The 17,910-nt window shown below is 36.4% G+C and overlaps 1 protein-coding gene across 4 annotated transcripts in view; it reads left to right on the forward strand.

Annotated features, from left to right (window-relative positions):
• The window catches only part of DNAI4 (dynein axonemal intermediate chain 4), an 84,563-nt gene extending 66,932 nt beyond the window's left edge, over positions 1–17,631 (forward strand). For all 4 annotated transcript variants that reach the window (XM_008265088.5, XM_017346207.4, XM_089337245.1 and 1 more), the window contains 5 exons: positions 80–201; positions 1,141–1,239; positions 3,072–3,298; positions 5,963–6,119; positions 16,302–17,631. In XM_008265088.5, the coding sequence (XP_008263310.3) occupies positions 80–201; positions 1,141–1,239; positions 3,072–3,298; positions 5,963–6,119; positions 16,302–16,352 (656 nt within the window). In that variant the 3' untranslated portion in view covers positions 16,353–17,631. The remainder of the gene's footprint in view (positions 1–79; positions 202–1,140; positions 1,240–3,071; positions 3,299–5,962; positions 6,120–16,301) is intronic.
• Positions 17,632–17,910: the final 279 nt, after the last annotated feature.

Here is a 17,910-nt window from a genome sequence, read left to right on the forward strand (position 1 = left end):
AGAAGGAGCAGACATGATATTTTCAGTGCTTTTTCATGTGGTAAGTACCAAATTACACATGTTTTTTCTTTAAATAAAGATTTGATGAGATTGAGGCGAACTACTTCTGGCAGCAACAAAAGAGGAATAGAAAAGGAAAAGAAAGGAGAAGCCTTGATATCTCGCCAGGCTCCAGGAATGTGTTTTGCTTTTCATCCCAAGGTAAATTATCTCAACCCATTACTTACTACTGCATATAACAGTTTCCCAAGCTTGGAGTGTATTAAGAAAATGTTAGCATGCAAGTTTTGCCTTGTAAGTTTTAAAAAAATACATAGATATAACTAATGTAAATAGAATGGCAGTAGAAGGAAGATAGCTAGCTCACTTGCTCCCCTGCCTCCCATACTCTCCATGTCATTTTGCCTTTAAAATAAATTTTTAAATCTTAAAAAAATTTCTTGGGAAAAGCATTGTGGTGTAGTGGGCTAAGCTGCTGCCAGTGACACCAGCATCCCCTGTGGGCACCAGTTCATATCCTGGTTGCTTCACTTCTGATCCAGCTCCCTGCTAATGGCCTGGGAACAGCAGTGGATCATGGTCCAAGTGTTTGGGCCCCTGCACCCACGTGGGAGACCCTGATGAAGCTGCGGCTTCTGCCTAGTCCATGCTTGCCATTGCTGCCATCCAGGAAGTGAACCAGCAGATGGAAGTTCTCTGTCTCTCCCCCTCTCTCTGTAACTCTTGCTTTCAAAGTAAATAAATAAATCTTTTAAAAATAGTTTCTTCTTTTAAGTCAAAGTTTTTCATGTAGTTTTTTATGCTCTAAACCATTTATAATAATATTTTAAAAAATTTTATTAATATGAAGAGAAGATTTCATGCCTTTCATAGGTTTTATGTAGTTTTGAGACAGGATATTAAGTGTTAGCCTCTATTAAAGCAAAAGACAAATCTATAGCTTTTTCCTGCAGTAGTCTTTCATGTAGTTTCATTATTGGAAGATTGTAACAGAAGCAAAAGGACAACAGATAACTATATTGAAGGCTTATTGTTTTGGCTCTTGAATTGATTTTAATGGTTCCTGAATTGCCTAATATTCTGTTTAGTACACTTAGTAATATATCAGAAATTAGTGCATTTTGATTTTTTGTGTTGCAGGACACAAATATCTATTTGGCTGGCACTGAAGAAGGTCATATTCACAAATGTTCTTGTTCATATAATGAGCAATACCTAGATACCTACAGAGGGCATAAGGTTAGTTTTGTTATAGTAGGTATGACAAATTTGTCTTATAGTATTTTTGAAAAAATAATATCATTTTACATTGTATAGTTAACGTGACTACATTTACAGTTGCAAAGTTAAAAATACTATTTGGGCCAGAGGTTAAGAATCTGCTTGGAATGCTCACATCTCTTGGAGCTCAAGTTTAAGTCCCAGCTCTGCTTCTGGTTTGGCATCCTGGTAATGCACACCTTAGGAAGCAGCAGATGATTACTAAAGTACGTGGGTCCCTGCCACCCACAAGGAAGACCCAGACTGAGTTCCCAACTCCTGCTTCAGGTTGGCCTAGCCCCAGCTGATGTCAGTTTTGGGGGATGAATAAATGGATGGAAGAAAGCCCTCTTTCCCTCTCTGTTCCAAATAAATTTTTAAAAATAGTAAAATAAGCTTATCAATTGTTAAATTTTAAAAAAACATTAGTTTGAAGTAAGTGCTTTCTTGTAAATTAGGGCTTTTTATTTGGCTTCTTGATACCCTTGATGTTTTTTCTTGAAAATTATGGAAATCACAACCTTTATTTATTTGTAAAAATACTTTGCGAAGGAGATACCTTTCTCTGAAGGGAGGAGTGAACTTCCACTTTGACTATGGCCTTGTCTAAATAAGATCAGAGTTGGCGAACTCAAGAGGCTTCCATAGCCTTGGCAGCTCAGGACAAGAGCCTCGGGTGATTATTGATGTCATAAATCAAGAGTGTCAACTGTTAAATCAACAGCAGGAGTCACTGTGCACTTACTCCTCATGTAGGATCTCTGTCCTTAATGTGTTGTGCTATGTGAATTAGCTGTATAACTAGTACTCAAACAGTACTTTACACTTTGTTTCTGTGTGGTTGCAAACTATTGAAATCTTTACTTAGTATATACTAAATTGATCTTCTGTATATAAAGATAATTGAAAATGAATCTTGATGTGAATGGGATGGGAGAGGGAGTGGGAGATGGGATGGTTGCGGGTGGGAGGGAGGTTATGGGGGGAAAAAGCCGCTATAATCCAAAAGTTGTACTTTGGAAATTTATATTTATTAAATCAAAGTTAAAAAAAGAAAAAAATATTTTGTTTATAAAAATATCTAATCCCAAAGAAAATGGCCTTTTTGTCACATTTAGTCTTTATTTTTATGATTATAACATTCCTGCTTTATTTTCTATTTTCTTTTTTTTCCTTTTTTTTTTTTTTTTTTTTTGACAGGCAGAGTGGACAGTGAGAGAGAGAGAGACAGAGAGAAAGGTCTTCCTTTGCTGTTGGTTCACCCTCCAATGGCCGCCGCGGCCAGCGCGCTGCGTCCGGCGCACCGCGCTGATCCAAAGCCAGGAGCCAGGTGCCAGGTGCTTCTCCTGGTCTCCCATGGGGTGCAGGGCCCAAGCACTTGGGCCATCCTCCACTGCACACCCGGGCAATAGCAGAGAGCTGGCCTAGAAGAGGGGCAACTGGGACAGAATCCGGCGCCCCGACTGGGACTAGAACCTGGTGTGCCGACGCCGCAAGGCGGAGGATTAGCCTATTGAGCCATGGCGCCAGCTCTTTTTTTCTTAATGTTCTTTGTTATCTTTTTAAAGTAGGTGAAATATATATGGATATTTAGTGATTTTTGTAATAATTGTATGTTTATGTTTCTATATGAGATAATTTAAGGAAGATTCAATTTATAATCTTACTCTCAGTTAAGTAATACCCACGAAAATGGATGGTGTGTAAATATTCTAGAAAAAAAGTTTAGTATTTTTAATTTGTTGGTCAAGCTTAAAATATAAGATGTTAAATATTTACGTAGGTATTTTGCTTTATTTGTCTATTTCCAGGGTCCAGTGTATAAAGTAACATGGAATCCATTTTGTCATGATGTATTCTTAAGCTGTTCAGCAGACTGGGGTGTAATGATATGGCAACAGGAGAATCTCGAGCCATTTTTGAGTTTTTATCCAACCACTTATGTTGTTTATGACGTTGCCTGGTCACCAAAATCATCTTATATATTTGCCGCTGCAAATGAGAGCAGAGTGGAGATTTGGGACCTTCACATAAGCACGTAAGTGTTAACTATTAATGATTTCTTGGTGACATTTCTAATAGGATCAGTTGAAACTAACTGATACCTGATAGTTTTGACATTGGTTAGAGAGTATTGTAGTTAGTTTAAAACAAATAGTTTATGACAGGCCTTTATGAATAAAGATAAATGTCAGGATGCTATATTAATGCTGGTTATTTATACCACATGCAGTTTTTAACATATTTGAATGAAAATAGTTTTTCAGGCCTGCACTGTGGTATAGTAGGCTAAGCCTCTGCTTAAAGGACTGGAATCCCATATGGACACAAGTTCAAGTCCTAGCCGCTCTTCTTCCAATCCAGCTCTCTGCTATGGCCTGGGAAAGCAGTTAAAGATGGCCCAAGTCCTTGGGCCTCTGCACCCATGTGGGAGACCCGGAAGAAGCTCCTGGCTCCTGACTTCAGATCAGCTCTGCTCCGGCCATTGCAGCCATCTGGGGAGGGAACCAATAGTGGAAGACCTTTATCTGTCACTCCTTGTTTTTGTAACTCTAGTTCTCAAATAAATTAAAAAAAAATAGTTTTTCTTATCTCTTCAAATTTTTACAGGCTCATGTAGGATATTCTTAGTCATTGCCTGATTTATAGAGGAATAAAGAGGCATGATTACATTTTAGCTGAAGATTCTCTATAATAAGATAAATAAAACAAAGTAATTATTTTTGCAATATTTACTTATTCTCTTACTTCATTTCAAAACATATTTAAAGGAATATGCACTTAATTAAGAATTCTGATTTAGGATGTTAATAAAGTTATTAGAAGTTCATCTATATCCATATATTCTTATGTGAAAATTTATATGATTTTGGAATAAAAGGATTACTGATTCTACTTCAATTGGAAAATATCATGTACCTGTGCTAGTTGTTAGCATAATTGTTAGCAGAAGGAATTAGGAAAATACATTCTTTTATAAAATAGCATCAATCCAGACTTCAAATATAATACCAAATAATATTTTTTAGTATGACTACTGTATAAAATTGCTACTTAAATAATCCTACTTTTTTAATTTTTAAGATATATTTGAAAAACAGTGAGACAGAGTGAGAGAGAGAGAACTTCTCTCTGTTGGGTCACTGCCCACAACAGCCAGGGCTGGTCAGGCCAAAGCTAAGAGCCTGAAACTCAATCTGGGTCTCTCATGTGCTGGCAGGGACCCAAATACTTAAGCCATTACCTGCTGTCTCCAAGGGTGTGCATTAACAGGAAGCGAGAAACAAGCAGAGCTGGGACTTGAACTGACACACTCTGATACAGCATGTTGGCATCCCAAACAGCATCTTCACCGCTAAATGCCTCAAATCTACGTCTGATTTTAATTTTTCTGGTAACATTGTGGCTTTGTATACTTCACTAGAACTATACAAGTTTTCTGCTTTTGTTTTGTGTTTTAAGGTCATAGGTGATTTCTCTGAATGATCAAGCCTGGGAAAATTTCCTGTTCAAAATATCCTTCTGCATCCAGAGGTTCATTTTGTTAGTGTACACAAGGGGTCTGTTTGATTGGGGAATCACCAAATAAGCCTAAAGCAAGAGTTACTCAAGGAAATTTACTTGTCTCAAGAAAAGGATACAGTGAAAAGGCATAGTTCTCTAAAGAAACTGCCTCCCTGAAAAGCTGTTTGCCAGTGCTTTGATAGCAAGGTTTAGAGGAGTGTCCTGGATGTACAAAGAGGAAGCTGAAGGGCCCTTTCTGCTCCAGCAGGATGTGTCTTCATGCATTGTATGTTCAAAAATCTGACTCATACTAGTTTCTTGTTAGTGGTGGTCTAGTCTCCTGCTACAATATTTCAAGATAAGTTTTCCTGGAAAATCCTCTGAAAAATTAGCTCAAGGACTTCATATTCCCTACTCATGTTCCTATTGCCTAAATCCTACACTCTTGGTTACAATTTGTATGAAAGCATTATTCTGTTAGAAGAGAAGTGTTGTTAATAAATTGTGTTAGTTAGCATGCTGCAGACAAACAGAACCAACAGAATGTAGGTATCTATGTATAGGTCTGCTCTGTATCCATATTTAAAGATATCTACTTTAAGGAATTAGCGCACACAATTATGGGTCCTACCAAGTCTGAAGTCTGCAGAACAGACTGGCAGACTACAGTTTCTGGTAGGAGTCCGGTTGTAGCTTTGAGTCCAAAGGCATTCTACAAGTGGAATCTTATTCCACTTTGGGAGAATTCAGCTTTTTTCTTGTAAGACCTCCAACAAATTGGATGAAATATATTTTATGGAGAACTATCGTCTTTATTTCATGTTCTTCTGATTTAAATGTTAATAGCATCTACAAAATATCTCCTAGCAATGTGTAAAATATTTGACTAAACAACTAGGTACTATAGCCCAACTAGGTTGACATACAAAACTAATCATCCCAAAAATTAAACTTATGAGTTCACATTTTAACTGTGAAGTACCTTTATTTACCTTATTGAAGTTAGTTCATTGAAGAAATGAAGATTTTCCATGAGTAATGTGTGAGAACCCGTTATTTTGAATTTGGAACCAGTTTAAAAAGTCCTTGATTTTAGTTACATGAAATAAAGAAAATATATCAAGCTTTTCTTAGTCTGTGTATTAAAATGATTGTTTCAATATTATAACTGAATGTATAAGTAAATATTTCATTACAGTTTGGACCCTCTGATTGTGAATGTGGCTAATCCTGGGATTAAGTTCACGACTGTTCTCTTTGCCAAACAAACTGATTGCCTTCTGGTGGGTGATAGTGATGGACAGGTCACTGTGTATGAACTGAAAAATATGCCTACTACTATGGATTCTGGCCGGGTAAGCCTCAAAACTAAAAATTTATGTCACTTTATGAATCTATTAAATTGTAATTTTGTAGTATGCTGGGGATTAAATTTCTCAAGTTTCTTACATGTAGTATAATGGAGAGAATATAAAGTTGCATGAGTTCCTACCTACTAAGCATGGGTACCTATTAGGCTTATTTTATTTCAGCTTTACTTTCTTTATCTGTAAACAATAACTAGTAAGAATGATAATATTGTGAGCATAATGATTACAGATATTTTATGAAATAATTTTACTGCATGTATTCCAAGATTTTTGATTATGATATATCAAATCATATATATAAATAATCATAATCATATTTTAGATATTTTATAATGTTCCTGAAATGAGAATTTATTTCTATTGACTTAGCATTATCCTATTTTGTTACCCTGGTCTTCAAATATCAAAATTTTTTTTTAACTTTTATTTAATGAATATAAATTTCCAAAGTACGGCTTATGGATTACAATGGTTTCCCCCCAACAATGTCCCTCCCACCTGCAACCCTCCCCTTTCCCACTCCCTCTCCCCTTCCATTCACATCAAGATTCATTTTCAATTCTCTTTATATATAGAAGATCAGTTTAGCATACATTAAGTAAAGATTTCAACAGTTTGCTCCCACACAGAAACATAAAGTGAAAAATAATAGATGATTTTTTAAATGATGATGAAATCAGATCAGACCTATTGTCATGTTTAATCCCAGTGAGAGTCAAGTTGGGAATTGCTAATTTCTTCTTTTTTTTTTTTAACAGAAGATCAGTTTAGTATACATTAAGTAAAGATTTCAACAGTTTGCACCCACATAGAAACACAAAGTGAAATATACTGTTTGAGTACTCGTTATAGCACTTAGCACTAAGCCTCAATGTACAGCACATTAAGGACAGAGATCCTACATGAGGAGTAAGTGCACAGTGACTCCTGTTGTTGACTTTACAAATTGACACTCCTGTTTATGGCATCAGCAATCTCCCTATGCACCAGTCATGAGTTTCCAAGGCTATGGAAGCCCCTTGAGTTCTCCGACTCTTATCTAGTTTAGACAAGGTCATAGTCAAAGTGGAGGTTCTCTCCTCCCTTCAGAGAAAGGTACCTCCTTCTTTGAAGACCTGTTCTTTCCACTGGGATCTCACTCACAGAGCTCTTTCATTTAGTTTTTTTTTTTTTTTCCCTAGAGTGTCCTGGCTTTCCATGCCTGAAATACTCTCATGGGCTTTTCAGCCAGATTGGAATGCCTTTAGGGCTGATTCTGAGGCCAGAGTGCCGTTTAGGACATCCGCTATTCTATGAGTCTGCTGAGTATCTCACTTCCCATGTTGGATCACTCTCCCCTTAATTTATTCTATCTGTTAGTATTAGCAGGTACTAGACTTGTTTATGTGCTCCCTTTGACTCTTAGTCCTTTCATTATGATCAACTGTGAACTGAAATTGATCACTTGGACTAGTGAGATGGCATTGGTACATGCCACCTTGATGGGATTAAATTGGAGTCCCCTGGTATGTTTCTAACTCTACCATTTGGGGCAAGTCAGCTTGAGCATGTCCCAAATTGTACATATCTTCCCTCTCTTATTCCCACTCTTATGTTTAACAGGGATCACATTTCAGTTAAATTTCAACACTTAAGAATAACTGTGTATTAATTACAGAATTAAACCAGTCATATTAAGTAGAACAGACAAAAAAAACTACTAAGAGGGATAATGTATTAAGTTGTTCATTACCAGTCAGGGCTATGCTGATCAAGTCACCATTTCTCATAGTGTTGATTTCACTTCAACAGGTTTCCTTTTTGGTGTTCAGTCAGTTGTCACTGATCAGGGAGAACATATGGTATTTGTCCTTTTGGGACTGGCTTATTTCACTCAGCATGATGTGTTCCAGATTCCTCCATTTTGTTGCAAATGACTGGATTTCGTTGTTTCTTACTGTGGTATAGTATTCTAAAGAGTACATATCCCATAATTTCTTTATCCAGTCTACCGTTGATGGGCATTTAGGTTGGTTCCAGGTCTTGGCTATTGTGAATTGTGCTGCAATAAACATTAGGGTGCAGACCGCTTTTTTGTTTGCCAATTTAAATTCCTTTGGGTAAATTCCAAGGAGTGGGATGGCTGGGTCGAACGGTAGGGTTATGTTCAGGTTTCTGAGGAATCTCCAGACTGACTTCCATAGTGGCTTACCCAGTTTGCATTCCCACCAACAGTGGGTTAGTGTCCCTTTTTCCCCACATCCTCTCCAGCATCTATTGTTGGTGGATTTCTGAATGTGAGCCATTCTAACTGGGGTGAGGTGGAACCTCATTGTGGTTTTGATTTGCATTTCCCTGATTGCTAGTGACCTTGAACATTTTTTCATGTGCCTGTTGGCCATTTGGATTTCCTCTTTTGAAAAATGTCTATTGAGGTCCTTAGCCCATCTCTTAAGTGGGTTGTTTGTTTTGTTTTTGTGGATTTTCTTGATCTCTTTGTAGATTCTGGTTATTAACCCTTTATCTGTTGCATAGTTTGCAAATATTTTTTCCCATTCTGTCGGTTGTCTCTTCACTCTCCTGACTGTTTCTTTTGCAATACAAAAACTTCTCAATTTGATGCAATCCCAATAGTTGATTTTGGCTTTGACTGCCTGTGCCTCCCGGGTCTTTTCCAGAAATTTTTTGCCTGTGCCAATATCTTGAAGGGTTTCTCCAATGTTCTCTAGTAACTTGATGGTGTCAGGTCGTAGATTTAGGTCTTTAATCCATGTTGAGTGGATTTTTGTGTAAGGTGTAAGGTAGGGGTCTTGCTTCATGCTTCTGCACGTGGAAATCCAGTTTTCCCAGCACCATTTATTGAATAGACTGTCCTTGCTCCAGGAATTGGTTTTAGATCCTTGATCAAATATCAATTGGCTGTAGATGTTTGGGTTGATTTCTGGTGTTTCAATTCTGTTCCATTGGTCTATCCATCTGTTTCTGTACCAGTACCATGCTGTTTTGATTACAACTGCCCTGTAGTATGTCCTGAAATCTGGTATTGTGATGCCTCTGGCTTTGTTTTTGTTGTACAAGATTGCTTTAGCTATTCGAGGTCTCTTGTGCCTCCATATAAATTTCAGCACCATTTTTTCCAGATCTGAGAAGAAGGTATTCAGTATCTTGATTGGTATTGCATTGAATGTATACATTGCTTTTGGGAGAATGGACATTTTGATGATGTTGATTCTTCCAATCCATGAGCATGGAAGATTTTTCCATTTCTTGGTATCCTCTTCTAGTTCTTTCTTTAAGGTTTTGTAATTTTCATCATAGAGATCTTTGATATCCTTGGTTAAGTTTATTCCAAGGTATTTGATTGTTTTTGTAGCTATTGTGAATGGGATTGATCTTAGAAGTTCTTCCTCAGCCATGGCATTGTCTGTGTATACAAAGGCTGTTGATTTTTGTGCATTGATTTTATACCCTGCTACTTTGCCAAAATCTTCTATGAGTTCCAATAGTCTCTTAGTAGAGTTCTTTGGGTCCCCTAAATAAAGAATCATATCATCTGCAAAGAGGGATAGTTTGAGTTCTTCCTTCCCAATTTGTATCCCTTTAATTTCTTTTTCTTGCCTAATAGCTCTGGCTAGAACCTCCAGAACTGTATTGAATAGCAGTGGTGAGAGTGGGCATCCCTGTCTGGTACCAGATCTCAGTGGAAATGCTTTCAACTTTTCCCCATTCAATAGGATGTTGGCTGTGGGTTTTTCATAGATTGCTTGGATTGTATTGAGGAATGTTCCTTCCAAACCCAGTTTGCTTAGAATTTTCATCATGAATGGGTGTTGTATTTTATCAAATGCTTTCTCGGCGTCTATTGAGATAATCATATGGTTTTTCTTCTGCAGTCTGTTAATGTGGTGTATCACATTGATTGTTTTGCACACATTAAACCATCCCTGCATACCAGGGATAAATCCCACTTGGTCTGGGTGGATGATCTTTCTGATGTGTTGTTGCATTCTATTGGCAAGAATTTTATTGAGGATTTTTGCATCTATGTTCATCAGGGATATTGGTCTGTAATTCTCTTTCAGTGCTGCATCTTTTTCCGGCTTAGGAATTAAGGTGATGCTGGCTTCATAGAAAGAATTTGGGAGGACTCCCTATTTTTCGATTGTTCTGAATAGTTTGAGAAGAATTGGAGTCAGTTCTTCTTTAAATGTCTGGTAGAATTCAGCAGTGAATCCATCTGGTCCTGGGCTTTTCTTTGTTGGGAGGGCCTTTATTACTGTTTCAATTTCTGTCTCAGTTATGGGTCTGTTTAGGTTTTCGATGTCTTCCTGGTTCAATTTAGGTAGGTTGCATGTGTCCAGGAATCTATCCATTTCTGATAGGTTTCCTTGTTTGCTGGCATACAAGTCCTTGTAGTAATTTCTGATGATTCTTTTTATTTCTGTGGTGTCTGTTGTTACGTTTCCTTTTTCATCTCTGATTTTATTGATTTGGGTCTTTTCTCTTCTTTTTTTAGTTAGTTGGGCCAATGGGGTGTCAATTTTGTTTATTTTTTTCAAAAACCAGCTCCTCGTTTGGCTGATTTTTTGTAATTTTTTTTTTATTCAATCCTGTTGATTTCTTCTCTGATTTTAATTATTTCTCTTCTACTAGATTTGGGTCTGGTTTGTTGTAGGTTTTCTAGATCCTTGAGGTGAATTGAAAGCTCATCTATTTGGTGCCTTTCCAATTTCTTGATGTAGGCACCTATTGCTATAAACTTTCCTCTTAACACTGCTTTTGCTGCGTCCCATAAGTTTTGGTATGTTGTGCTGTTATCCTCATTTACTTCCAGAAAATTTTTGATTTCTCTTTTAATTTCTTCTATGACCCATTGTTCATTCAGGAGCATGTTGTTCAATCTCCATGTGTTTGTGTATGCTCTAGGGATCCCTGAGTTGCTAATTTCCAACTTCATTCCTTTATGGTCTAAGAAGCTGCATGGTATGATTCTAATTCTTTTGAATTTGCTGAGACTTGCTTTATGGCCTAGTATGTGGTCAATCCTAGAGAAGGTTCCATGTACTGCTGAGAAGAATGTAAAATCTTTAGCTGTAGGATTGAAAGTTCTGTAAATATTTTTAGATCCATTTGGGCTATAGTGTCGTTTAAATCTACTGTATCCTTGTTGATCTTCTGTCCTGTTGATCTGTCTATTTCTAAGAGTGGAGTATTGAAGTCCCCCAGTACTATTGTATTGGGGTCTAAGTCTCCCTTTAAGTCCCTTAACAAATCTTTTAGATAAACCGGTGCCCTGTAGTTAGGTGCATATACATTGATAATTGTTATATCTTCCTGTTGAATTGATCCCTTAATCATTATATAGTGTCCCTCTTGTCTCTCTTAACAGTTTTTGTGGTAAAGTTTATGTTGTCCGATATTAAGATGGCTACGCCCGCTCTTTTTTCATTTCTGTTGGCATGGTATATCGTTTTCCAGCCTTTCACTTTCAGTCTGTATGGATCTTTGTTGGAAAGATGTGTTTCTTGTAAGCAGCAAATAGATGGGTTTTGTTCCTTAACCCAATCAGCCAATCGGTGTCTTTTAACTGGACAGTTCAGGCCATTAACGTTAAATGTGACTAATGGTAAGTGGTAACTTTGCCCTGCCATTTGCCAAAGATAAGTTCTAATATATGCTTTGAATTCCCTGTGATCTTTTGCTGTGAGCTTTCCTTCCTTCTTTCATATTGATGACCGTGTTTCTGTGTTTCTGTGTGCAACACATCTTTAAGCATCTTTTGCAGGGCTGGACGAGTGGCAACAAATTCTTTCAATTTCTGTTTGCTATGAAAAGTCTTTATTTCACCTTCATTCACAAATGATAGCTTTGCAGGATATAATATTCTGGGCTGGCAGTTGTTCTCTCTTAGTACCTGGGCTATATCTCGCCATTCCCTTCTAGCTTGTAGTGTTTCTGATGAGAAGTCAGCTGTGAGTCTAATTGGAGATCCTCTGAGAGTAATTTGACATTTCTCTCTTGCACACTTTAGGATCTTTTCTTTATGTTTCACTGTGGAGAGTTTAATTACAACGTGTCGTGGTGAGGATCTCTTTTGGTCGTGTTTATTAGGGGTTCTGTGAGCTTCCTGTACTAGGATTTCTCTGTCCTTCTCCAAACCTGGGAAATTTTCTGCTAATATCTCACTAAAAAGGCCTTCTAATCCTTTCTCCCTCTCCATGCCTTCAGGAACTCCTAGAACTTGAATGTTGGGTTTTTTAATAGTATCCTGAAGATTCCTGACAGTATGTTTTAGATTTCTAATTTCCTCTTCTTTTCTTTGGTCTGACTTTATCCTTTCCTGTTCTCTGTCTTCTAAGTCCAATATTCTCTCTTCTGCTTCACCCATTCTGTTTGTAAGGCTCTCTATTGTGTTTTTCATTTGATCTATTGAATTCTTCACTTCATTATGATTTCTCGTCACTATCACAGTTTCCTGTTGTACTAGTTGTTTTGTTTCATTTTGATTCCTCCTTAATATTTCATTTTCACGAGAGAGATTTTCTATCTTGTCCATTAAGGATTTCTGTAGTTCAAGAATTTGTTTTTGAGAACTTCTTAATGTTCTTATCAATTTTTTGAGCTCTGCTTCTTGCATTTCTTCTATGTCATCATCTTCATAATCTTGAATTGGGGTGTCTTTTTCATTTGGGGGCGTCATGGTGACTTCCTTGTTTTTATTACCTTGGTTTTTGCGTTTGTTATTTGGCATATTGGAGATATTTGGTTTCTTCACTGTGGTGCTTTTTCTTGTTATACTATGACTCTAGATTAAGTGGACTGTCTGTTTTTGATGGAGCCTTAGAGGCTTGAGATGGGTGTGGCCTGAGAGCTCTGTTTGGTGTGCCAAAGGTGACACTCCCAGGTTAGGCGTGGTAGATCTCTCTCTCTTTCTTTTTCTGATTCAAAAGGGAAGTAATTCCACACAGCTGAACGAAGTTGGAGGTAGTTAGCAGGCAAATGATATACCCACAGGAGCCAGAGATCGGAAGCTCTTTCCCAAGGACCACACAGGGAATCTGTTCTGCCCTCAGAGTGGGCTCAAATTCTCCTTCAGTCTCCCACTGGGTTGCCAAAGTTACGGAATTGTAGCGTCTCTGGAGTACTCACGTGAATTCTGTGAGTTCTCTCCCCCACCGTCTCTTTTTTCACAGTCTCAGTTCAGTAGCACCACAAATTTACTAGGTCCTAATCTCCTGTTAATTCTCCCCGCCCAGAGTCAGGTTTTTCTGCTAGGCTCAGGGCCGGTGCAGACCTGAGGTCGCTCTGCTTATGACGTATGTCCAAGATGGTGCCTGCTCTTTGTCTTGCTCGCCCTTGAGAGGTGAGCAGAGAGAGAGAAACCCGTGTCCGTACCAGTCACCTTTTTTTTTTCTCTCTCTCTCTCTACCAGTTAGCCTGGTGAACTTCCCCCCCGCCCCCGGGGTCATTCCCTCTAGTCTCCTCTCTCCGCTTGTCTGCTGGTGTCTCGGGCTATTGAGGTTCGGCTCACCTCACGTTCCAGCGCTGGTGTGTTGAGTCTGCCGCTGGTGTCCCGAACTGTGGGCTCCCACACTCTCCACGCAGGTCCACTGTGAATCACGTGTTCCAGAAGAGTTTCTTCTGCTGTTTCCTCCCCTACTCTTCCTTGAACCTGCAGTATCTCCACTTTTATTAAACTGTCTCTCCCTGGACTATCAGTGTGCTCCCTTCCTATTCCACCATCTTGCCTCCTCTCCAAATATCAAAATTTTGTGTCCAAGCTTTGACTAGGAACTCAGTATCATGGGATGTCCATTATTTTAAAAATGACTTCTCATTTTTCAGTGTTTCTTATGTTTAAATTGTTGCAAACAGTAATCTGGTAAATACTATCACATAAATGAAAAACTTGATAAAATATTCAAAATATACGCACATCAATAAAAAACCATTAAGACGATAATAAAAGAGTGGGCATTGTTCAGGAACAAGTCATTCACAAGAAATGACTACTAAGTATATTTTAAAATTCAACCTCAAGAATAATTAAAGAAATAAAAATTTATTGTTTAAAATGTGGTAGCATTCTCATGTATCAAGATGACAATGTTGATTTAAAGTTTTTTGTGGGAATATTTAATATTGGCAAATATTTGATCAATTCTGTGATATTGATACTTAGAATACAAATTATTATAACTTCTTTGGTTATAGCAATGTAACCAAGACAATTAGAAATGTTTGGAGAATATTAATTCCTTGAACTAGTAATTCCTCTTCTGGGACTCTATCCTACAGAAATATTGATAAATGTAATCAAAGACATCATAGTATTTCCTGTGACAGCACAGGAAAAGAAAAAGGAAAAGGGAACAATCTAAATATCAAATAAGAGAGAAATAAGGCCCTGGAAATAAGATGGTTGATTAGATCTGGGTCACACGTTGGAGGTAGAGTCCTAACCAGCCAACCATATCGTTAAATAAATGTTAAATAAGTAACTAAATAAAATGCATGCGACTCTAATTATCATTGCACAGGCATGTTCCTCCACCCATTTCAAATCTGTGTTCAGTGTCACTTTCTCAGTCAAATCTTCTATGACCATCTTATTTAAAATTTCAGCCTCTACTCTCCTGCACACTTATCCTTCAATATTCTTCCATGACTTATTTTTATTAACAACACTTATCACCTTTGAATATACTATATAATATACTTATATATTTTGTTAATTGCCTGTGTCCCACAGTATTGTATAAACTCCATGAAAACAGTGATTGTTGTCTCTTTCACACTGCGCTATATACCAGTGGCAAAATATAGTATCTGGCTTATAGTAGCTATCTAATAAACAGACGTCTATAGAAACACAGTGCAGCAAATTAATTATTAATTGACTTTTAAAAGGGAAATGTAAAAAGGAAAATGAAAAAAATAAGAAAAGAATACTTTAGGGAAAACTTTCACAAAGGAGATTAAATTTCAACTATAATTGATAGTTTAGGATCTTGCCTTGCAGACAAAAAAAGGTAGGTCTTATTCCAGACTGAAAGGCTTAAGCAAAGATTTGGAATTGGAAATATTCAAGGAAATGGTGAGTGGACCTTTTAAACTAGTTAACAAGTTACTTGAGAGAAAAGTGACAAAGGAACCAACTGGATTTTTTGTCACTAGAAAAATTATAGCTTTCATGATGTTCTGTAAAAAATGATGGAAAAATCATTTAAGGTTCACAATTCTAGGAGTGACACAGAGAAAAAAATAAAATTAAATCTGTATCTCACACTTTGTGAATTGGCAAATGCCAAATGGATTGAAAATCTATGTGAAAAATAAAATAAACTTTAGAAGAAAATACAAGAATATGTCTTCATACTATAAATGTAAAGATAGTTTTTTTAAAAATAAGTAAAAAAATCTAATTTTTATGTTTCCTTATTTGTAAAACAAACATAATAATGGTTCCAGAATTAAAACTTTATAAAAAGAGTAAATGAGTTAATAGGGTCAGAATAATTAGAACTTTTCCAGGTGTATATTAAATTCTTAATATACTTCAGCTATTCTTTGTATAATTATGTCAAAGTTAAAATTTTCCATTCAGATTTTAAAAAAATTCTATTCAGGATTTCATATATCAAATTAAAAATATCAGATTAGAAGAAGAGATTTCCAACATAAATAGAAGACATTTTTATACAATATGTATTAGAAACTCTTATATGTGATTTCATCCCTTTTAGTAAAACTAAACTTTTAACAAAAAGATTAGTGTTATTGAGTGAAAACACAAACTCACATGAAAATTGAGAAGTTCTACTCTCTTAAATCAAGTGTTATCAGATCTGGAAAGAGCTTAAGATATCATGCAGTTTAATAGATATTTTACAGATGAGAATGTTGAAACATTACAGCTAAGTAGGAGCTGCCAAAATTGCCCTGTGAATCATTGTAAAATTATTTATCAAACTTTTTTAAGAGTCTTTCATAGGAAAGAACAGGTTTACACTAGGAAGTACCCATGACTGTTCAAACTTGTCTTTGTTTGTTCCCTTTTTACAGACTTACTGGATGCCTTTTATGTATGTATCACTAAGCTATAAATTTTAAATGACACCTTAAAGACTACTTTACCTTTTAGGTTGCATATTATGGCATTATAATTGTGACTTTTTTTCTTTCCAGGGAAATATAATATGTACTTTGCTTGGACCAAAATCAAACCAACCAGGATAATTCATCATTCTTAATATCTTTCTGTTGTTGTTTAAAGAAAAAGGATCAGTGTTTAACGTTCATTCATTTGTATTGTATGCAGCAAGCTGAGATTTTGATTTTTAAAAACAATACTTGATGCATAACCTCCATTTCAATTTAAAGAAATTTTATTTCACATATATATGATTAGTTTGTAACATAAGTTAACAGTGGTTCTAAATAAGAGTTTTGTTAGATTTTCTTAATTTTTCTAAAGATGTTTCTACTGTATTTCTTGGTCACATTCCAACTATACATAAGGACACTTATGACTTATACAATGTCCAGATATGTTAGAAAATCATTCCCTTAGAAGTAAAACTTGGAAATTATTAAAATTACTTAAACCAAAATCTTTTTGACAAAATTGGACTGACTTTTAAATCTTCTGCTTTTCAAACTCTATTTTCAAGAATTTATATAATTACTATATAATAATGCAGTCAGTTATTATTATAATAAGAACAGCAGATTCTCATACCCAACTTTTAATCAAAACTTTATCCTCCTAGATCTGAGAACTGAAGCTGTGGAACTTTATTAGGCTATTTTAACAAGCACAGGTTATAACTGCAAGTATTAGAATTGTATTGTTTAGCCAACAGGCATTACACTAACAGTTAAGTGACAAAAGTAAATCTGAGTCACATCAGGACACCCTTATCTGCATGCCTAAAATCTGCTGTAAAATTTAAGCCCGGATTTAAATGGACTCAGAGAGAAATTAGAAAGTCTGTGATCTACAGGCCACATCAGGATGTTATTTCAGGAAGGGTTTTAAAGAGAGGTGGTGGAAATGGGGGTGAGAGTAGGGGGCAGTGACTCCTCCAAATATAGATTGTTAGCAGGTTATTCCCTGGAGTTTGTTTTAGCAAGTTCTGAGTTTGTTATTTGAGACCATAGGACATTATGGCCTATTCTACAAAGCATTCTAAGTGCTGAGGAGAGGATAAGACATACAAAACTCTTAATGCTCTGGAAAAAAATATTATGTATTAGAAACTGCAGATGGAATCAGTTTAATGGTAGAAACTACTATTTAAGAATATCCATTTCTTCAAAATCTCCATTTCCTTGAAGCCATTCTTTAAATAAAAGCAAGGCAATTTTTAAATGACTCACGATGGATGAAGTCAGTTTTAAAGGATTTTGAATTTTCTACTGGTGTAAGTCATTGTGATTATCTTTGTCTTTCTGAAGGGTTGTACTTTCCACAACATTTTGTATAAGAAAATAAAAACCTGATTTGATTGAAAAAGTGTGTTTCCTGTTACTATATTTTTTAAATTTTTTAAAAATTGTTCCGTGTTCTCCTCTCGTTGTTTATCAAACCTAAATGAGATGTAAAGTATTCTTTTCAGATCCTGGGCAGCTGGTTGTAAAGCACTGAGCCTATTCCATTGCACTCTTCTCACCTGCTTCTCCAGCTGTCTGAAGCGGTTTTCCCATGCCTGTAGAGTAGCATGATTTTCACTATAAGATCATTTACGTGGGGGTTTCAGAAGGAATCATGTTTCTTGCTTTCTTAGGCTGAATG

Source organism: Oryctolagus cuniculus, chromosome 7 (genome assembly GCF_051225735.1).
Source record: "Oryctolagus cuniculus isolate XC-2025 breed Fujian yellow rabbit chromosome 7, ASM5122573v1, whole genome shotgun sequence".
Lineage (NCBI taxonomy): Eukaryota > Metazoa > Chordata > Mammalia > Lagomorpha > Leporidae > Oryctolagus > Oryctolagus cuniculus.